At 38.3% G+C, this 23,303-nt stretch overlaps 1 protein-coding gene across 1 annotated transcript in view; it reads left to right on the forward strand.

Annotated features, from left to right (window-relative positions):
- The first annotated feature begins 209 nt into the window (after positions 1 to 209).
- LOC149837085 (putative inactive cadmium/zinc-transporting ATPase HMA3) overlaps positions 210 to 23,303 on the forward strand; it is a 43,992-nt gene continuing 20,898 nt past the window's right edge. Inside the window, exons 1-10 of the mRNA XM_090007965.1 lie at positions 210 to 390; positions 841 to 1,104; positions 1,847 to 1,944; positions 3,339 to 3,594; positions 5,179 to 5,316; positions 6,865 to 7,192; positions 7,584 to 7,814; positions 8,368 to 8,542; positions 8,815 to 9,244; positions 9,704 to 10,013. Coding sequence (XP_089864091.1) covers positions 210 to 390; positions 841 to 1,104; positions 1,847 to 1,944; positions 3,339 to 3,594; positions 5,179 to 5,316; positions 6,865 to 7,192; positions 7,584 to 7,814; positions 8,368 to 8,542; positions 8,815 to 9,244; positions 9,704 to 10,013 — 2,411 coding nt within the window. The remainder of the gene's footprint in view (positions 391 to 840; positions 1,105 to 1,846; positions 1,945 to 3,338; positions 3,595 to 5,178; positions 5,317 to 6,864; positions 7,193 to 7,583; positions 7,815 to 8,367; positions 8,543 to 8,814; positions 9,245 to 9,703; positions 10,014 to 23,303) is intronic.

Raw genomic sequence — 23,303 nt, forward strand, 5'->3', positions numbered from 1 at the left:
TGGGCATTTTTTTATGTTCCATGTGATTTCATTTATATGTTTCTTTCTGTGCTTTGAAGTTAATTACTCCACTAAGCCCTTTAATGTATGCTTAATTATCTCATTCAGCTACATTTCTTTTCTGGTTAATTAGTTTAGGACAGTGGCCTTGAGCTAACATTTTTTTTTTTTTTTTTTTTTTGCTGTTTTGGTCTTTCAGCTTAGGAGAAATGGAGGGGGAGTTACAGAAAAGCTATTTTGAGGTGCTGGGAATATGCTGCCCTTCGGAAATCCCACTCATTGAAAGGATTCTAAAGCCTTTCGATGGTGTTCAGAAGGTCTCTGTTAGCGTTCCTACGAAAACGGTTATTGTTGTGCACAATAACCTGCTAATCTCTCAAGCTCAGATTGGTACTCTCTCTCTCTCTCTCTCTAACTATATATAGTTATCAAAAAAAATGAAAATTTGAAACTGTCCACACCCTCTTACCGATAGGAGAACCATATATATATATATATATATATATATATATATATATATATATATATGTGTGTGTGTGTGTGTGTATACAAACAGGTCATATACAGGTGGTGTCAACTGTCAAGGTTGAGCTGACATTGGATTGACTTCCAATAAGTAGGTCCAGTTCTGGATATGATCTGACTCAAAATACATGGTAGAATTATGCGTCCGGGTATGATTTAACTGCTCTGATACCGGATTTGACCAGTACCATCCTATGTCAGGGTGCTTTTGTCCTTTAAATGATTGAATTTAACATATTAGCACATAAAAAGTTGGTTTAATTATCCTTATTATATGATTACTGTATTAGGGCTAATCTTTGTGAATCCTGTCAGTCAAGGCCCTCAATCAGGCCAGGCTTGATGCCAGCATTCGCAACTACGATGGGAAATCAGGTCTCAACAGAAGAAACTGGCCTAGTTTGTACACTGTGGGTTCAGGCCTTCTCCTCATATTGTCATTCTTCAAGAGCTTGTACAGGCCTATGCAGTGGCTAGCTCTGGCTGCTGTGGTGGTAGGACTACCACCGGTCCTCTTGAGAAGCTATGCTGCCGTACAACGCCTAGTGCTTGACATTAACATCCTCTTGTTGATTGCGGGTAACTAACTAACCTCAAGCTTGGCTTAGTCTCAGTTAATTCTGGGAAAACTTTATCTTAGGGCCTGTTTGTTTCTTGACGAGAATCACGGTCATGTTTGTATGAAAGTGACCGTTTTTCCGCAAGATGTGAAACAAACAATCCATTGAGCATCTTCTATGAAAATTTGACGGTGACATGCCTGCACATAGTGGTCAAATTTACCTCATCAAGATGCATGTGGCAATTTGGTTGGGACTTGGGTTGACTAACTGAGTTGGTTTAGCAGAGACCAACTAGTGCATTAGGATAGGGCTCAAGCCAACAGGGAAAGTTGCTCTATGCACCAAGTCTCAACATAGTAATAGTAACAACCATGGAAATTGGACCATACTCATGGTCCAACCATACCTCTAGTTGGGCGTTTGATTGCGCGGACAGTAGTGTCTGTAAGTCGCTGCTGTCCATGCCCCCATGCTTCCGATGAAAATGCTGGATCCTCGGGGTGCCTGAAACATGGCGTTCTGCAGTGTTCCACCCCTCCCTCTGGAGCAGTGGTTTCTGCAAGACTGCAACACCTGAGACAAAAACTCAGCTTGTCTAGGACACCTCTGCATGCATCCAGCAGTGTCCAGATCAGATTGTAACACACATTCCTGTCCAGCTCAGAGTTCTAAAACCTTTTTATGTTATAATTTGAAATTCAATAGTCAAGAGCAGAGCTTTATTTAAAGAATTGAGTTGGTCTTAAATTGTTTACCAGTTGGTGGAGCCATTGGATTGGGTGACTACCAAGAGGCAGGAGCGATTGTATTTCTCTTCACGTTTGCTGAATGGCTGGAGTCTAGGGCAAGCCACAAGGTAAGCTAGTCTTCATTTACCGAGTCCTTAAAAAAATGTGAGAACAGGGGAAAACTAAGGGACTGTTTGATTGTGCGTCCGGCTCATCATCCATTTTTATTTCAGCATCTAATGTCATCATATAGTCCTTTGTTATGGGACCAAACAAGCAGAAAGCAGGACAACAGCATGGATTTTAAGTGTGCTCTGGATGACAGAGTAAATTATGAGTTTCTTAGGGCATGTTCGGAAGCCAGAAAATGGTTGGAAAGAAAAAATGACAACTTTTCTAACTATACCAAACAAGAGAATTTTTGAAAAAAAAAGTTTTTCTAAAAAATGTGATTTTTGATATGAAAAATTTCTCCACCAAGAGAGTGGAGGAATTTTTCCTATAAAAAAATCTTTTTGATCAGGACGATCATTCATCCACAATACATCTCATCCCATAAACAGCCACAAGAAGAGCTTCCTCCTGTCTTCATCTTTCTTCCACCCACCACCATTTCCAGCTCTCTCTCTTTGTCGACTACCTCTCGCTTTGGTATCTTCGAACCACCTTTTTTGGGAGTGCCTTGTTTTTCAAAACATCTTTAAGGTTACCTGGTTTAAGCCGGTTGTCAGCGTGCGCCAGGAGTCGTTCGCTATCGATCTGTCGTGGAGCCCTCAGCCAGTTCGCAGTTGCAAGAAATGGCGGATTATTTGGCGAACGTGGCTACTCTAGTCCTGATGAGCAATTTGGATGACCCACAATAATGCCATTTTTTGGCAAGTTTCGGCAGTTTTCAATAAATTAGTGAATTGTATTTTGACGGACGTGTACACCTTTCTGCGCATTAGCCTCCCAGATCTACAACGCAATCTGCCACCATGCCCCCCCCGGATCCAAGCTGAATCTCGTCAGTTTTCTGTGTTTTTGTGTTTGTGTTTTTGTTTTTAATGTTTGTTTTTCTGGGCTTCTATGTATGTTTGGGGCCTTTTTTGTGTTTTCTCATGGTTCAATGTTGGTTGAACCTTTTTCGTAATGTTGATGGTTATAGTTTGGCTCTCTCTGAGAGGGTTCATCAGCCCTTCCTCTCCCTCATTTTCTCACATTTTTCATTTCATTTTTCTCATGCTACACAAACAAGTGAATTTTTTTACTTTAAAAAAGTTATCGTATCAAAACTTCTCATATGTTGGCTTAGTTTTTCCTACTAAGCAGTAGGAAACCAAAATATTCCCGGAGTTATGGATTTTCATGGATTCCAAACATAACCAAAGTATCTCTCATGGACTTGGGTTGCTAACTGCACCTAATCCCATTTGAGTTGGTCATCACAATGACTCAATTTGGTTCAAGCCATCCAAGTCCTTAGCTCACCATTTCAAGTCTCAAAGTTCACAGGCCTTGTTCCTCCAAATCCAATTTGCAGGCACGAGATATGATGTCAAGCCTCATGAAGGAGATGCCTCAGAAGGCCACCATTGCAGAGACCGGCTCGGTCGTTCACCCCAACCAAGTCAAGCTCAACACCGTGCTCGTCGTCAAGGCTGGCGAGGTGATCCCGATTGATGGGGTCGTCGTCAGCGGGAAGAGTGAGGTTGACGAGAAAAGCTTGACAGGGGAGTCATTTCCAGTTGAGAAGAGCGTTGGGTCGCTTGTGTGGGCTGGCACAATGAACCTTACTGGTAACTCCTACCTCCTTTGATGTCCTTGGTCTTCACTATTTGACCGAAGGTTTTGCCTAATATTAAGTGACTATGGCTTAATGTTAGTATTCAATCTGACCAAGAAGGTGCTGACGTAGATTACATCCATGCTCTCATAATAATATAATAATAATAAACTCTGAAAAAACAATTTTTGCAGATTTCCTTTGGTATAATATTTCAATTTGGATGTTGCTCTCTCTCTCTCTCTTTCCCTCTCTCTCTTCAAGAAATTGGGCAACTGACGCTTGTGCCACTTTTTGTTGATAAAGTTACATATTTGGCTTTAAATGTACTACAACTACAAAAAATGGCGTTCAATCATTTAAAAAAAATAAATGATTAATCTGTGGTTTTGAATAGTCTACTAGAGTAAAGTGATAATAAAAGTAACTTAAAGCTGTCATACAAGCAACTTGTTGAAAAGACAAGCAACTAAGTTTTAAAAATTATGCCGTTAAAAGTAATTTTGCCGTAAGGTGCCTAGTATGGGTTAATATTTGGTGCAATTGAAGGCACAAAATTAATGAGCTAAGTGCGTTTAAGTTTTATCAGCTAAATCTGACCAGTCAGATGTGTTAAACATGGTTTCTTTGCTAAAGATCAAACCTTGGGTCATGTTATTTCAATCTAAAAATATGATTTTTTGAGTCTGTAAATTTTTTGTGCATTGTCATTGATTTTTCACGCCTCTAAAAAACTTGCTTACATGCCACAACCACCTATCTGAAAAGTTTTTAAAAGTATGCAGTTAAACATCGAGCTTTATCAACTAAATCTGACCACTTAGATGTGTTAAACATGGTTTCTTTGCTAAAGATCAAACCTTGGGTGATGTTATTTCAATCTAAAAATATGATTTTTTGAGTCATAAATTTTTTGTGCATTGTCAGCCATTGATTTTTCATGCCTCTAAAAAACTTGCTTACATGCCACAATCACATGATCCAAAACTCATTTTCCACTAAGCAAACCATGTGTATCACATTTATAAGGTTCAATTTACAATATATATATATATAAAGAAGGTGATTTATACACAATAGTTTCGTGCCTCTAATAGCTTCACAATCTGATGATTCAAGAGCCTGTCCCTTTAAAACCAATCATATAAAACACATCCCTATAGTCAGATTTAAGAAACAAAAGCAGTGGCATTAATTGGCTCAGACCTGGCCTTGTTCTCTTCATACCATTTGGGACAGATAAAATGAAGCAGACCCAACTTGACCATCATATGACCCGGACTAAGATCCAACATTATCCAGCACTTAATTACATTTTAGTCGCAAAAAGTATCAGATTGAAGCTACAATATTGCTGGCAAAAGCCAAATCTGGACCTGGTTACGGTTGAGATCAATCAGATTCAGAACCGGGTATAACCGAGGACTTCATGTGGGGAGTCCTCTGCTGCTGTCACAAAGATACTCTACTTCATTCTTTGTGATATGTACTCTTATAAGCTGTTCCTAATGAAAAATTGGTACTAGAATGGCGTATCGTGTCCTTGTTAGACAGTCTGCAGCCACTCAAGCCTAATTGTATAAAAAACTTGGTGCAGGATATATCGATATGAAGACCACTGCACTTGCAGAGGATTCTGCAGTGGCGAAGATGGCAATGCTGGTGGAGGAGGCACACCAGAACAGATCCAGGACTCAGAGGATCATTGATGAGTTTGCAAAATACTATACCCCAAGTATGCTTGTCTGGTTGTTTGTGCAGTGTGTGTGTGTGTGACTTTTATCCAGATCTATCTTCCCACTTGGTTGGATCCATAGTGACAAGTATCCCGATATTTTCAAGAATGTTGTGCAGATATTGCCATATTTGCTAGCCATTTAAACACCCAAAATATAGTAAAATTTTGAAATATCGTGATATTTAAGTTTTCATTGGATAAAAGCTCAGGAAAAACTACTGTATATTCTTAGAAAAAAATTATTTCATTTATTTTTGTTGATATATATATATATATATATATATATATATATATATATATATATATATATATATATATATATATAGGGTAAATATTGGCTACTAATGAAGGTACAGAATTAATGAACTAGAAATCATAGGTGCATGTTGTATCGACTTTATCTAACCACAAAGATATGTTCAACATGGTTTGTTCGCTAAGGATCAAACGTCGTGCTTTTCTGCTGTAAGAATTCAACTTTTGAGTTATGAAATTTTGGCACATTGTGGGGCGCCATTGGTTTTTGGACCCCTTAAAAAACCTAATTAGTTGTCATAATCACATGATTCAAAACAAGTTTCCTACTAAACAAACCATGTAGATCACATCAGTAACATTTAATCTACAAAAAATAAAAAAAATGAAGAAAAAAATGATTTCTACTCATTAATTTCATACCTTCATTAGTAGCCAATATTTACCCCCACCCACCCACCCACCCACCCACACACACACACAATATATATATATATATATATATATATATATATATATATATATATATATATATATATATATGTATAGGAATGAAAGCCTCCCCAATGAATTTTTTTACTTGGATCATGAATTTTGGATAGAAAAAATGGTATTTGGAGCCTCAAAATTTTATGAAAATTGTATGCTGTTGATTTTGAAACTTATAAAAACCTATCCATGCATCATCGAAATCAAATGCTCCAAGAACTGATTCCTATAAAAACAAATATATAGATCACATATGTATGGTCGGAATTTTGAAAAAAATAATATAAATCCAATAAAATGTCCATTGGGGAGGTTTTGATTTACACACACACACATATATATATAAACTAGTTGTGTTTAATGTTAGATGTATTCAATTGATTGAAATAACAAAAATATTCTTAAAAGCAATATCATGTTTTGAAAATGCATAATCACTTTTTTTGGGCAAAGTGTTTTTTTTTTTATTTGGATAGAGATAAAAAGTTAAATACCTTTATCAAAAAGGTAAAAAAATGTACTTTACAAATTTGAATTAAAAGTAAAAGTTACTTTTTTGACCCTAAAAGATGTCCATGTACTTTCAAAAGTGCCGTTGCTTTTAAGGGAAGTTTGATCATTTCAATAAGTTAAAATGCACAATTCAAAACATTTTTAATTATGTGTTCATTCTTTAATGAACATTTACCATTTCATAATTTCTAGTTACTGGTGCCATCGATTATTATTCTGTATAAATGATGTATGTTGCAAAGTGAAGATGATTAACCCCAATGATGGCCTTTTCCTCCTGTTTTGCAGTTGTAGTGATATCATCAGTTGGCTTAGCAGTTGTTCCAGCAATACTGAGAGTTCATAACTTGCACCACTTGGTGTACCTAAGCCTGGTTGTGCTTGTCAGCGCCTGCCCTTGTGCCCTGGTACTCTCCACACCAGTAGCTACAGAATGCAGTCTCCGGCGAGCAGCGTCGATCGGCCTCCTGATCAAAGGTGGCGATCACCTCGAGTCGCTAGCACGGGTTAAGGTTATGGCATTTGACAAAACCGGCACATTAACACGCGGCAAATTTTCTGTATCGCACTTCCAGCCGGCTTGCAATGTTACAACTAGGGAGAAGTTGCTGTATTGGTATGTATGTATAAATCCATGTGTATATGCATATATTAGTATATATGGGGGCATGTTTGGATGCCACAACCTAGACTTCAGAATTTCCTGGACTTTTTAAATGTGGTTATCCTGCATGATCTGAAAAAAAAAAAGTTAAAAGGGAAAACACTGTTGTCTGATTTAGGCCGCTTATCCAGAAAGTGGATGGCTAGTTGATGCACATGCAGAGGTATCAGGAAAAAAAGGGGTAATTATAATATGGGATAACGTATATCTAGCTTCCTGTAATATCCCAGTTTATTCCGTACATATGGACAAGATGGTGGATTCAAATGACCCCTTATATTATAACAGCTTGATGCTAATTTTTATACTGAGCCTAACAAAAACTGGAAATTTTTTTGTCCAGGGTGGCAAGTTTGGAGATCAAATCTAACCATCCAATGGCATCTGCCGTCGTTGACTACAGCAGATTGAATAACATAGAAGCATCTTCCGACATTGTGCAGGATTTTCATATAGTTCCAGGAGAAGGAATTTCTGGGGAAATAGATGGAAATAAAATTTGCATTGGGAACAGAAGGATGGCCCAGAGGCTTGGATGTGAAGTTATGAGTAAGTTTGAAATTGACAATGCCCTGTTTGCTCTGGTTGACATGACCTCCAATAATAGAATTTGGACTCTAAACCTACTGAGTTAACCTAAACTGATTCGTTTACAGAATAAATATATTGTTTCAATGTTGTAAGCGATAGGATTTGAACTTTATATAAACCAAACACTTCAAACATCAAGATTCTGCTATAAAGTATATGTAAATATATTTATTTCCAGTAACGAGCCTATATGATACAAGATGAGCAGAACGCTCGTTGTTGGTTTTTGGATTGGCAAACCTATTTCACGAGTTCAAACGAGCTCTTTGTGAGCTGAGCACGAGCTCAGCTACAAGGAGCTTGTGCCCTTCTCCAGCCCACTTCCAGCTTCTTGATGCTAGAGTTGTGTCTCTATGTGGATTGTGTTTATCAGTTTTTAAAATTGATCTTTCTTTCTATTTTAGATATTGCTCAATTAGTAACTTACAACTTTTCATTTTTTATATTGCATAATTAACATACATCTCTCTCTCTCTCTCTCTCTCTCTCTCTCTCTCTCTCTCTCTTGCAGATGAAGGGGTGGATGAGAAGAAAAGGGGAGTAACAATGGGATATGTAATGGTGAATGGAATTTTGGCTGGAAATTTTGGGGTGTGTGATGGGTGCCGGCCTGGAGCAAAGCAAGTCATCCAAGAATTGAAGTCAATGGGGATCAAGACGGCAATGCTAACAGGAGATAGCCATGTAGCTGCCATGCATGTGCAAGAACAGGTCTCCCCTTGTACTCCTCTCTCTGTCTCTCTCTCTCTTGTCCTTTTATTGGCCTTCTTTAGATTTGATCCAAAGACCCTCTGCTTGAGATGTCACAAAACAAGTAGCAGTTTTCTGGTTTTGTACTTAACAAGGGGAAGCCTTAGGGTCCATAAATAAATGGATGATCAAGATTCTCCCCATCTTAAGTGGGCACTATATATCATCTTATGATGCTCTATAATAATAATTTCAATTGGTTATTGATTCCTTTCTCAACTCTTTGTGGGCAGTTGGGAAACTCCATAGACTTTGTTCATGCAGAGCTTCTACCAGAAGAAAAGGTTAGCATAATTGAGGATCTCAAGAAGCAAGGACTAACAGTAATGGTTGGAGATGGCATGAACGATGCACCGGCATTGGCAAGTGCTACAGTAGGGATCGCGATGGGTGTCTCCGGCTCCGCCATCGCCACAGAGACCTCACACATTACTTTGATGTCCGATGACATAGGGAAGATTGCCACTGCCATAAAACTCGGCCGGAAAACCCACCTCAAGATCATCCAGAACATAGTGTTGTCGGTCGCCACCAAGACCGCCATACTCGGTCTCGCATTCGCCGGCCACCCCCGCCTATGGGCTGCTGTTCTAGCAGATGTAGGCACTTGTATGCTTGTGATTCTTAACAGCATGCTGCTGCTGCAAGGCCACAACCACATGGGCAAGTGCTCAAAGAAAACACATAGTTCTCACACACACAAGGCTTGTGCCCCTTGTGGTGATCATGGCAAGCATGAGCACAAGTCAATGTGTTCAAGTAAGGCACATGGGTCTCACATTCATAGGACTTGTTCCCCTTGTAAAGGGCACAGCACACAAGACAACAACTCAGATGCCACAGCCACTGGGCCAAGCCTACACTTAGATCAAGGACACGATGGCTGTTTAACCAACTGCCATTCACACGTGCAGCACTGTGAACATAAGGATCCGGTCACACGTGCGATGCACCAACATGACTCAGCCCCGCACATTGTCACATGTGAACACTCACATCCCAACAAGTGCACGGGAACAAGCAGCATTGTTGTCACGTGCGAGCATTCGCATCAAGACGAGCACACGAATGCAAGCGAGCATGACATCACATGCGAGCATTTGCATCATGTTGCGTGCGCAGGAACCAGCGAGCAAGCGTGTCTAGAGAAGAGCAAGGATGCAAGCGATCACGTTGTCACGTGTGAGCATGTGCATGTGCATGAGGAGAAGTTCCCCGGCGCGAGCAACCACGATGACACCTGTAAACATTCACACTCAAGCAAGTGCATGGGCACAAACAACAATGAAGAGGGTGAGATAAGGGCTCAAATTGGTGATGTTGATATAGTGCAAAATGAGCTTAGCAAGTGTGAAAGGTCCAACAATGTTCGTAAGTGCCCGAGCTCCAGCACAGCCAAGCCCACTTGCACAAAGAATGACACATGTGAGACGTATAGTAGAAGCACTAGGTGTTGCAGGAGTTTTTGTGGGCCTAGTGATGGTATGTGCATGCATGGTCGACCTTTTTTAACTGAAATAGTAACAGAATAGTGCCTTATGTGAGAAGGGAGGAAAAGTGAGGCTGTGCCATTGAGAGGAAGGTCTCGCTTACATAATAAAGGGTTGGAGATGCTATGTCTATTGTCTAATTTTTTCTTGCTTATGAAATTGTTGTAACAGAGATGTGATCTCTTTTTTGATTGAGATAAAAAAAAACATATGTTTAGTTTGTTGTCTTTAGAGTAACATCAACACACCTCTCTCAGTTCACCTTTATCCATAATAAGAAGGTAACACTCATTCATCATGGCGTCCGAGGTTGTTCATTCCTTGCAGCATAGTGGTCAACCTTACTTTGTCCTTAAATTAGACTTTCATAAAGCTTTTGACTTTGTGTATTGACCATTCTTATTTTAAATGTTAGCAAATTTCGGTATTGGTCATCGTGTTCTGGTTGGGTGAGGGAGCTGGTCTCAAATGCACAAGCTATGTTAAATATCAATGGTGTTAGAGGAGACCGGTTCAAGCTAGGGCGGGGTTTGTGGCAAGGGTGCCCTCTATCGCCTTTGTTGTTCAATGCATTTACTGAGGGTCTTGTGGACTTGTTTAAGTAGGTTGTTGTATCATGTTTCATTGATCCTTTGCAGGTTTCTAACTTTTTGGGTCATATTCTTACTTATGTTGATGATATAATCATTTTTTATCGTGCAAATGTTCAACAGATGCTTAGGTTCAAGCTTAGCATTCAGTTATTTCTCTCCCTATATGGGCTTTCTCTAAATAAGACCAAATGCTTTATTACCATGTTCAATGTTAATGCCAATATGCTTGCAGCTGGAAAGAGAATTTTTAATTGCACTATTTCTGACTTGCCTATTATGTACTTGGGTTTGCCGTTACAAGTGAAGCAACTCTCTTCTGCTATTTGGGCTCCGACGCTTCAAAAAGTGAAGCGCAAATTGCTTTTGTGGAAGTCGTCTTATCTCTCCATCGCTGGCCGTCTAACCTTAGTCAGACATGTTCTTTCAACTATTCCAGAATTTTTCATGTCTATGTTTGTGATGCCTGTGGGAGTAGAGAAGCAGCCGACGCGCTTGCTGGCAGGTTTTCTATGGTCTGGGTGTCAACTCAAGGGTAAGTGTCACTTGATTGGTTGGCGTTCGGTGGTCTTACCTCGGCGTATGGCTGGTTTAGGCATTTTTGCGCCCAAACTGCGCAGCATTGTTCTTGTCGCCAAGCAATGTTGGTTGGCCCACCAACCGGATAACCGTTGTGCTAGTTTGCTTCTTGCTAAATATGGGGCTCCTACTCTTATTTCAGTTCGTTTGGGAACCCGAGGTTTGGCGCTCTTGCACTTGCATAAATCGTGGTTGAGGGCTTTATCCTGCTTTAGAGACCATTTTGAGGACTTCGGAAATCTTGGTTAGTGGTTGCAGTGGGCGTTGGTGCCAAGCGAAGAGTTCCTCATAAAAAAATCTATAGATCGTTGCTCCCCCCGGGGGCTGATTGGTTGTCCGAGGATGTGCTTTGGGCAAAGGGTCCTTCTCCCTGTTCTCGAGTCCTGGCTTGGTTAATTTTGCACAATAGGATCCAGACCCACAATAATTTAAAGAAGTGGGGCATTCAGCTCCCGAGTTGGTGCGTGCTTTGTCAAGCTGCAGAAGAATCTACGTTTCACTTGTTTTGGTCTTGCCCAATATTTGTGGATCTCTTTAGCAGGACCTGGAGGCATCCGAAAGTGTTTGTTAAGGAGGAGTCCTTTGCGCTAGATCTGATCTTGGGGCCAGTTTGTATTAGGCACAACAAGAGGTGGAGGTTCATTTGGAGGATGTGGTTGCTTACTTCTTGGTGGTTTGTTTGGATGGCGCGAAACAATGCTCATTTTCGTCAAATTTCGGTTAACATTCAAAACCTGATGCATAAAATCTTGGTAGATGTTTATGCGATCTTGTGTATGCATCTTAGTGATCTTCCGCTCCCTCCTGCTGACGCTACCTCTCTTTTGCTGCAATCTGGGCAAGCAGCTCCGGCATGAGCTTGTTTTATCTGTCTGATGTTCTTTTCTCTTCTGCTTTCTTTATTTGTTTTGGCTTTTCCTCTTGTTTAGTTCATGGGTTCAACATTTTGTTGATCTTTATGAGTGATAATATTGAATTACTTTGGGCTCTCTCTCTCTCTCTCTCAAGCATATTTTTTGATTGTGTGCTATGCTAGCAAGAAAATAAGACACAAAACTCAGAACAAGAATTAACATGGTTCGGTTCACCAGAGGCGTGGTTCTCTGTTCAGGGCAGTACATTAGGGTCCCCTCTTTAATAATGGGGCACCCTCTTTTTGACTAGTTGAGCAGAACACTGGATCTGCTTCCAGGGCCAGCTTGTTAAGGCAGAAAACGTTAGAATTCAAACATGCATATATAAAAGTTGTTTTTCGTTGATCCAATTGTGGACGACAATTGACTGGAGGAGGATGCCATCGACAAATGATGGCAAGATCTTTGATGCTCTAATACCATAAAAGAACACAATGATGAGGAAGAAAACGAGCACACACACACACACACACTAGAGAACACTGATTTTAACATGGTTCCGGTTATGGCTTAACCTACATCCACGATTTTCTCACTTCTCTCTTCAACTATTTTCTTGATAGAGTGGTTTCATTATATGAATTTCATTTACATCTTGAGTGGGTCTCTGACCCATGACTTTTTCCATCATTAGTAAGGTAGGATTTAATTACATGGAGATTTTCAGAGAATCAACTTTCTATTTGGGCCCACATTTGTGAGAATCTGATATGAGTCTTCCCTCTAGGAGTCGACTTTTGTGGGATTTTTATTATAGTTTTTTTTTTGTGATCAGCTATAGTAGGGCTCACATTAGGTTCCATGTTTTTGGCTTAACACAGTTGAGCCTCTCCTCTGTCTTAGTCATACAAGCGGAGGTTTCATCCATTAGATATTTACATTTACATACAAGAGGCAAATTTTGATATAAGTTGCATCATAACAGTTTCCTTTGCTCGTCTCATGATTATTGAGTAAGTCTTTCTTAATCTATGAAACGAGTGTCCAGATTCATCATTCAGCAAGGAAGCACTGACAACACTGCCCTTTTAGATTGTCATGACATAAAAATGATGTTCTTCTTCACTACTGTGAGAAATCCCGAGTGGAGGACATGGAACATTTTATCTTTCTAGAAGGCGTTAGTGGAGAGAAAGAAAGATCTACAATGGATTCCCAGCAACACTCTCTGCAACAGATGCCTAACCACCAGCCAAAAAGCCCTTCCACGCACCGGTTACAAATGCAATGTACAACTACACACCTGATCACCCTCCATCTTCTGTTGTACATCCTGTCAGAGTGTGCCCCAACAGCAGAAGGATGGTGATCAGATGCAGTGGCACATTGCAATTATGCAATGTGATTGCACCTGATCCCAACACCTTCCACTGTATCAATGCAAGCTTCATGCGAGTATCAAACTCCATCATAGCATGTTGTGCGCCACAAGTTTTAAAGGCATGTTCTACTCAAGCGGTTTCAAGACATCCCCAACTCATATCCTACGTCGTAGCACCCTTGAGGTCTCACTATTGAGAGTTGTTTTTTTATCAAATCTGACCTGATAGATGTTATTTACATTGTCCATTTAGTGAAGATAAGTGCTCTAATTGCTAAAGTCCAACCTTTGTGCAAAATTATATGGCAATTCAAAAATCAATGACCATAAAAATATCATAATTTTAGGATTTATAGTCTTTTTTTGCCAATCAAGCATGGCTAATGTTAGGAAATGATTTAACACACTATCAGCAAATCTATCTCGAAGAAATAAAAATGGGAAGAAGAAGAGAAAATCAATTACACAAAGAACAAGTATTTTACATGGTCCGACAAGAGTTGCCTACATCCATGGTTTCACTGAGATCCACTATTAGATTGAGATACACACATTACAAAAGACGAATTATCCTCTTTAAATACAAGGAGTCTAGGGCAACATATTTTTGATAAAATTATAAAGCTACCCTCCAAACAATTTTGTCCTTGGGGGTGAGCCCCCACCTTATGTCCAGTGGGGGTGCTGCCCTCCGCCCAACTTAGAGATTTATATCAAGGTAAAAATGAGACTCCACACTCCTCCAATAATCTCACTTGGAGATGGGTTTTCCTTTCAACAACCACATCTTATAACTTTACTCATGCAATCCAAAATCTCAGTGCAATAATGCAACTACTATTAGTAAAGGCTAACTGAAGTTATGCACAACCTTAGCTTCTCTGCAATAATTGTCATAGTCAACATATATGCCAGATTTTTTTATCAACGTATCTTCTTAGGTGATAATGCATCATTAGCCAACAAATCACGAATAAAGTGATACTTTATCTGAATGTGTTTCATTCTTGCATGAAATACTGGATTCTTTGCTCGATGAATCATGCTTTGACTATTACAAGAAAAGACATTACTTCTCTACTTTTTGCCAAACTCTTACAAAAAATTCTTCAATTAGATAATCTTCTTGCTTGCTTCAGTAACAATAACATATTCAACCTCAGTGGCGGAGAGAGCTACAATCTTCTGCAAATGAGAGACCCAACTTATAGCAGTGCCACCCAAAGTGTACACATAACCTATTGATCACCACCTAAATCTGTATCAACAAAGCCTTGCAAAATCATGTCACCTTTGTCAAAACAGTTGTCGTGTCTGTGGTACCTCTCAAGCATCAAAGGATCTACTTCACAACTTTCCAATGTTTCTTTCTTAGATGTGCCATGTACCAGATCACAACTTTCACTGCTTGAGCTATGTTTAGTTTAGTATAAACCGTAGTATACATCGAGTTGCCAACTGCTAAAGCATATGAAACTTTGAATATATACTCATAGTCCTCATCTGACTTGAGTAACTGCTCTTTCGATAATTTGAAATGACTTATTAAAGAAGTAATTTCAGGTTTTGCATTTTGCATACAAAACTTGCTTAACACCTTTTCAATATAATCTATCTAAGACAACTTTAAATAATTGGCTTCTTGATCTCAAAGAATTCTCATCCCAAGTATTTTCTTTGCAGCTCCTTGATCCTTCATTGCAAACTCTTTGGATAATTGTTGCTTTCACTTATTGATCTCTTGAATGTTAGATCATGCAATGAGCATATCATCTATATACAAAAGAAAAATAATATAACAATAATTAAACATCTTAAGGTAACAACAATGGTTTATATGACATCTTATGAAACCATGGTTACACATAAATTCATCAAACTTCTTATACCATCGTCAGGAAGCTTCCTTCAAGCCATACATGCTCTTATTTAGCTTACACAGAAACTCTTTCTTACCCTGCGCTACATCATGTAAATGTCTTCTTCCATATCACCATGATGAAAAACAATTTTCACATATAACTGCTCTAAGTGTAAATTTTTTATTACAACAATACTTAATACAAGCTTGATTGTAGTTAATTTAATAATACGAGAGAAAATCTCAATGTAGTCAATATCTTCCTTCTGTTACAAATCTTTCACAACTAGTCTTGCTCTGTATCTCTTGTTACCATCACCTTTTTTTATTCGATAGAACCATTTGTTATAAAGTGCATTTTTTTCCTTGACAAGTGAGTTAACACCTATATTTAATTTGCTTGCAATGAGTTTATCTCTTCTTTTATAGCTAGCTTTCATTGGAGAGAATCATTCACCTGTATTATTTCACTAAAACATTCTAGCTCATCACCATCAATCAATAATAAGTAATCAAAGAAATAAAATATCGCTAAGTAAGTCTAGATGCTTTAGACAATCTTTTGAGCTCCATCACAGGTATGCTAGGTTTTGGTTGTAGCATAATGTTTTCAGGATTCTCCTAAACTTTTATTGCCATATCATATTAAGAGATCTCTAGTTCAACCTGCTCACCATTTTCTGCATTATCAAATTCTGCAACATATCTATCTTTATACAAGATATTTTTGTTGAATATAACATCTCTCCTTCTTATAACCTTATTGTTCTGATTATCATAGAATTGATATCCAAATTTGTTATTATCATATCTAATGGAAAATACTTCCTAGACTTTAGATCAAGTTTATCCATGTCATCAAAATCTACATTACATCACAACCGAAAACTTTCAAGTGTGACAAATTTACCTCTTTGCTTACCCAAGCCTCCTCTAGTAGTTCTTTATACAAAGGAATAGAAGGCCATCTATTGATCAAGTAAGTTGGTGTGCGCACTGCTTCAACCCAAAATGTTTTGGGTAATCCAACATATATCTTCATGCTTCTGGTTCGTTCATTCAAGGTTCTATCCATGCACTTTGCAATTCTATTCTGTTGTGGTGTTATTGGAATTGTCTTTTACATTCAAATCTCACTTATTGCAGAAAACTCATTAATTTCTTTGCTATTATACTCACCCTCATTATCAGATATTAAACACTTTATTTTTGCTCGACTCATTTTTCACTTGACTTTTTTGCTTCTTAAAAATAGAAAATACATCAAATTTATTTTTTTAAAAATAAATCATTACCTTTCGAGTCGAGTCATTAATGAAGGTAATATAATAGCATGAGTCTCTAATAGATGGTATAGGAGCAACACCTCATACGTCTATAAGCACAAGCAACGACTTTCTTGTCTTTGGTGTCCTTTCAACCTTTAACAAACTAATCACTTTTTGCTTTCAAAAAATATAATCATCACAAAGACCAACATCCATAGAATTTAAGCCAGATAATTTTTTCTTTGATAAAAGTATCTTTAACCCTTTCTCACTTATATGCCTGAGTCTATAATGCTAGATTTTAGAATCAAAAGTTAAATCAATGACTAAGGGACTGTCAACACTTAGGATTAGGGCATCCAGCACTTTCTTTATTATTGTTGCATTGGTAGATTCTTCATCTCATTTTTTATTTCGCTTCTTAGGCACCCAATAGACTCTCTTTAACTGTCATTTCTTCCCACAATTTCAGCAGCTAGGTCCTTCTTGCTTATTTTGTGGTTTAGATTGACTCCTTTTCGTGAACTTAGACATATCTCAATCTTTACCTTACTAATTTGTTCTTTTCCTACTTTTAATGTTCAAGGTAGAACTTAATGATTCACCTAATTCTCTTTTGTGAATATTTTCCCTTAGAATCAGGTCCCAAACTTGATTTAACTTTAACTTGTTTTAACGGAAAGAACAACTCACAACAGTCACAGTCACACCTCAACTATCCGACAAAGAGAATAACAAAATTAATGCTCAAATCTCATACAAGACCTTCAATCCCTCTAATCTCTTTCGAGTGACACATAATCACTCCCTGTTGTAATTATTTCTATCTATGAATACATGATAATATTTTCCCTTAAAAAAATGAAACATGTTTCCTCAATGAATGCATTCTAATATTTGAACTATAGAAGACCATGTTAATGCAGTAGATAAGCAAGTAACTCACTCCCATAGAAGAGAGAGAGAGAGAACAAGCAGTCTAACATAAAACCAATATCAGGGCATTCAAAATGCTTTATGAATGTTTGACGATTTGTTGGATGTGTTTGGTTCACCATCGATAGAACTAGACCCTAGGGTTAAATCTGGATTGTCGGGAAATAAGCGACTGGGATCAACATAACAAAGTTCCAAAATGACATCACTAGATAGATTAATTTGTCAAATCAATGTGACTTGGAGTTACTATAGATTCCTAATGCAACTCGAAGAGCAGTTTGATTTGATCAAACACATTTGAAATTCTACTTCAAAAATCAAGACCACACAATAATAAATAGGCGCTTTCATGTTTGACAATTAGATGTTTCAACCTCTCAATCAGCCTTGTTTTTTGAGTTATTCCACAAGAATTGTAACTAAGGTAATTTGGGTACTTGTACATTGTAAATGTCTCACCAAAATGTATTCTATAAACTTTCTCATTGTATTTCTATAGTAGGGTTTTATTGAACCCTAACAGGAAAGATAATTGAAACTGCATTCTTGTAATTACATTGGCAACCATAAAAACCACTCATATTTTTATACTATGAAACATGATCCTAATAGTTTTTCCGTCTCATTCTTGAATTCTATCTTGGACCAAAATAAAATTTCATCAACCATCATTGTTGTACCAAACCATCCCTAGACTCATCTTCTCTCCCTTCATCATCTTGACCCAATCTTTTGAGCTTATGAACTGGTAGGTCATCGTCGAACCGACCTTGACATGCCAAGAAACCAAAATTTAAATATTTGATCAACTTCTCCTAACAGTTGTCACTCATATCATCCTCTCCCCACGAAACACGCCCACCGCTCCCTCACTCCACCGCCCCCATTGGATTTTTATCATCTTAAATTCATATTCTCTTGATTCCAATATGAATTTCCCTTCAATTTAAAGAGGACCAAGTTACCTCTTCATTTATAGGTATAGCACTATAGCTTCAGCTTGTAGTGATGATTTGATGCAAGCAGATCGCTCCTAAACCCTACAGATTGATACCAAAACTAGATAAACTATAATCTATTGAATGGAAAACATGAAGACAATAAAAAAAGCAATAAAGTAATAAAACATGGTTTTTCAATCTCTGAATTGCTCTCCTCTCTCAAAAGAACAAATAAATAAACCCTCTCTATGATATAACCAGGATGGAAAAACATATGGGAATCCAAATCACATGATGGATGCTATGAATAGCTTGTTTAATTATGCTAAGTTCAAGTCCAATTAGGGAGATAAGGACTAAATGTTGGATTCTTCTACCCCTTAGTCGACATGCTATACCTACGCACAAAACACTCACCATGACTAGGCTATGTGTCCATAGAAGAATCCATTTTGGGAACCATATCAATAGACTTGTAGTTCGGATACAAAGTTGTGAAATCAGGGTCACCCGTATCTAGGGATGCCAACGGGTCAGGTTTGGTTCAGACCTAGGTGGAATTAGACTTGGACCATATTTTTGGGTATGATAGCAGGTTCTGACCCGGGTCCAATCTGGTCTACTATAAGAGTAACTATACTCAGTAGAATAATATCTTTTATCATTTTTACTTTTAAAATTTGTGGGTCTTAATCGAAACTCAGATCGGGCGCGTGTTTGGTATAAAATTTCAAAAACTATACCCGAATCCATGTATTAATCAAGCCTTCGGGTTCAGATGCGGGTCTTAATATGGTCTTCTTATTTGTCACCATACCTGGACCCTAGATGGTTTGATTCAGGTCGAGTCTCGATAAACACAACCAGTTGACACTCTTATCGACATTGTGGGTTCGTTTTGCATTATTCTCCTCTAGATGGAAAAGAATTCAGCTCTGAAAAAGCAATCAGATCATGATAGGTAAACTGATCAAAAACATTAAAGATTGACAAGATATGGCAATCGTCAGGCAGCTCAAGTAGATATGCATTATTCTTGAATTTTTAGAGGATTCTGAATGGACCATACTTGCATGGACTCAATTTCTTGTATGTTTCTACAAGATATCGTTCTAGATGTAAGTAAACCATGACTAAATCTCCTACCTCAAAACTAACATGTCGTTGACCCTTATCCACATAAAACTTGTATTGAGCATAACTCTCCACGAGTTTTGCTTTAACCTGGGAATGAATCTCTTGTATATAATCCACAATGTCTTAAGACACAGGCGCATGATTGCCTACCCTAGGCAAAGGAGCCAGATCCATAATATGCGTAGAGGAATGCCCAAAAAACAATTTTGGAAGTGTGACCTTCTAGTAGACTAATTCATAACATTATTATAGGCAAATTCGGCTTGTGGTAGGACAAGTTCTCAGGTTTTAATATTGTCCCTTACTAAACTCTAAAGAAAATTACCCTTAATAGTTCCAAAGCAACCTCCAAAAGTGACCCAAAAACCTAGTATCATGATCAGAGGTGATAACATGAGGAAGTCCATCAGGCAATTGATTTGGTATGATATCTTGAAACTCTGAAATAAGATGTGTAATATCATGAGGTGTACTAGGAATGGCACTGCAAACCACTTTTGCAACAAGGGCATAACAATAGCCCTCATCATGGAAATTCTCTAAAAACTCTCTATAAGACAAACCAGTCAACCCCAGGGACTTAACTGGTTTACCAACTTTGGGAAACTCAGTTTTCTGGATGGGTATAAGATAGATCTTCTTGCCATGAATCTTGAATGAATAGGTATTTTTGTGACCATTATGAACGGTTTTCCTATTGAATTGCCAAGGGCGGCCCAACAAGATATGACACATATCCATATGTGTCACATCACACCACACTTCATTTGTGTAATGTTGCCCCATTATAAGTTTCACATGACACATGTGTGTAATTGGAACCTCATTTTCTTTTTTAAATCACATCTTCTTATATAGATGAAGATGCTTTTCGATTTTCACATTAAGCATTTCAACCACTTCTAAGGACACCATGTTGTCACAAACCCCACTATCAATAATAACCCCACATACATGGCCCTCACATTTACAATGGGTACAAAGAATATTATTCGGTAGCCACTTACTTTTCGCAGATGCTCATGGGTGGCCAAAGTATGACTAATAGAGAGGAGGTTGTTTACTAAAATTTATTTTTTTTTCTTTTTAACCTTTAAGCAGTGAAAAAAATGATTATTTTAACCTTGGAGTTAAGCAAACTCCAGGCTCAAAGGTGAGAATTATCCACAAAAAACTTGATAAGTGAAAAAGTCAAAACAATTGTATTTACATCAAATTTCATTATATAAAAATATAGGGTCAAAACAATTTATGAACAAAACATCCTCAGTTGGCTCGTGATCCACTGAAAGTCTGGTTCAGGATGTTGCCACTGTCTTGCGTCATCTATCGTGCAGGAGCTAATCACCTAAAAATTTCCTTTAAAGGGTCAGACTGGTAAAAGCCTGGTAGGTAATTATACCAATCCCAGGTAAAATTGTATATAATTTTCGAGAAAAAATGATTTTAGATAAAGCATGCGTATAGCTAAAGCATGAGTTCAGTAAAACACGAGTACAGTTAAAGCATGAATATAATGCAAGTCAGATATTACATTTCATCAAGTAGGTATTCATCAAAGTAAGCATAGAGGTATTTGTTTCGATATTTAATCCCCTGTGGGTATACACAGAGGCGACTGAGACCGTATAGGGGTTTATTATTTTATGTATTTTAGTAACCCATACAACTAGCCTGCCACAAAAGCCACAGTGGATAGTATAATGATCAAGATTTTATGAGGGCGTGTTTTAGTAAGGATGCACTCTAACCTTCTCTAGAAGTATGAAAACTATCAACGTAGAATATACTTAAGGTAGATCATATTCCCTATATTTGATGACCAGAGATGTCAAGTTATTGTCACTCAGAGCATGTTTTCATTAACAACAGTGATGATCAAATTTGTATCACTTACCCTCTACAAGGTAAGCACAAAATTAAATGGGTAACAGGGTTTTCTCTTTTAATTAATGTATATATCTTTCAAACATTTTAGGGCTTAATAGCTCGTGTACCCCTTCTGGGTAGCTAGATATTTTATGCTATGTATCCACCCATTCAGTAATTACTCTGGCACTTATGAGCACTTCATCTATGAAGGAAGATCACTTTAAGTGTGTGTGTGTGTGTATGCATGCATCATTCAGAATTGTTCTGGTGTCAAAATCCCTTTGCGAGTACTATGCCTATGAAGGCAGATGCATATATCATGCATAGGTCACATGTTACACACACAATATGATATTAAATCTACATTATTGTGGTTTTTTTGAACCTTGGCTCTGTCTCAAGTCAAACATATGTTTGCATATCAAAATTACCTGTATTTATGTATATATGTATTCATATGGCCCTTAGAGTTTTGTGAACCCTAGCTTTAAGGTTGATCGTAATCATTTTTGCAAGCATGAAATGATAAGTGTAAAACTAGTAAATGATTGTATTCAAACATGAAGTATTACATGAGAATTTATGATTTTTATGTAAGATATTGCATACGTGTATGAAGTAAGACACACGAGCCATTGCACTTGATTTTTAGAAAGGAGCATGTTGTATGAATATTTTAATCACATGAATAAGGAGTCATTTGAATATGAGTCAACTCTTACCACATGAGTTGATCCTCACTAAACAAAGTGATTGCCAAAGTCATCAATGGACTTGTGTAGTGAAGGAGTCAACCATGAGGTCTCAAGGGTCGACCCTAGCATGTCATAAGTCCAACCCAACTTAACCATAAAAGAGGTTGACTCACCTAGCCAGGGGTCGACCCTTGCTATGCATTTGATTGAGCAGGGGCTGACTCCTCTTTGCAAGAGTCGACCCTTGCCTAGGTCAAAAAAGTAAGCAAGGGAGCAAGGGTGGCCACTTTCTTCAAAGGTCGTCCCTTACTGTAACAAGCATAGGCTAGGGGTTGACTTTTTCTATAGGAGTCGACCCTCCAGAATACAGAACAAAATGCAGGGGTTCTTCGAAAGGGTTGACCCTTGCAATAAAATATACTAGTTGGGGGTCAACTCTCTCTCTCTCTCTCTCCCTACAGGAGTTGACCCTCCAGAATGTTTGAACTGCAGGAATCGAGTCCTACAGAGCAGGGGTTGACTCTGCTAGAGCATCGGTACTATAGAGGTGGAGTCATGCACAACAGATATCAATGTTGCCAGAACGTCAACCCTGCCAGAACGCCAGAGAAAGCAGGGGTTAACTCTTTCTTCAACGGTCAACCCTTGCAGAAGTTAACAAAGGTTGGGGGGTCGACTCAACCCTTAAGGTGTCGACCCTTCAGAGGGACGAGAAGTGCGACAATTGACTCTTTCTTCAAAGAGTCGACCCTTGCAATAGTATAACATAAGCAAGGGTCGACTCCCTTCTTGAAGAGTCGACCCTGGCTTCCAATACACAAACTGGGGGTCAACTTTCTTTACAAGTGTCGACCCTCCAGAGTGTAAGGACTGTAGTGGTATACTCTCTGCAGAGTAGTGGTCGACCTTGCCAGACGAAACATAGTGAGGAACAAGGGTCTACTCCTGTAGACAGGTGTCGACCCTTGATGCAGATAGGGAATAGACTCATTGCATGGCAAGAGTCGACCATTGAGCAAGGCAAAGCTCAATATTTTTGCAGAAAAACAAATGCAATACATGCATAAACGAAGGTGAATGGTCACCTCAATGCTTATGCTAATACTCAAGTTTGT

The sequence above is a fragment of the Nuphar pumila genome, chromosome 5 (genome assembly GCF_984573655.1).
Source record: "Nuphar pumila chromosome 5, dmNupPumi1.hap1.1, whole genome shotgun sequence".
NCBI classification, from domain to species: Eukaryota; Viridiplantae; Streptophyta; class Magnoliopsida; order Nymphaeales; family Nymphaeaceae; genus Nuphar; species Nuphar pumila.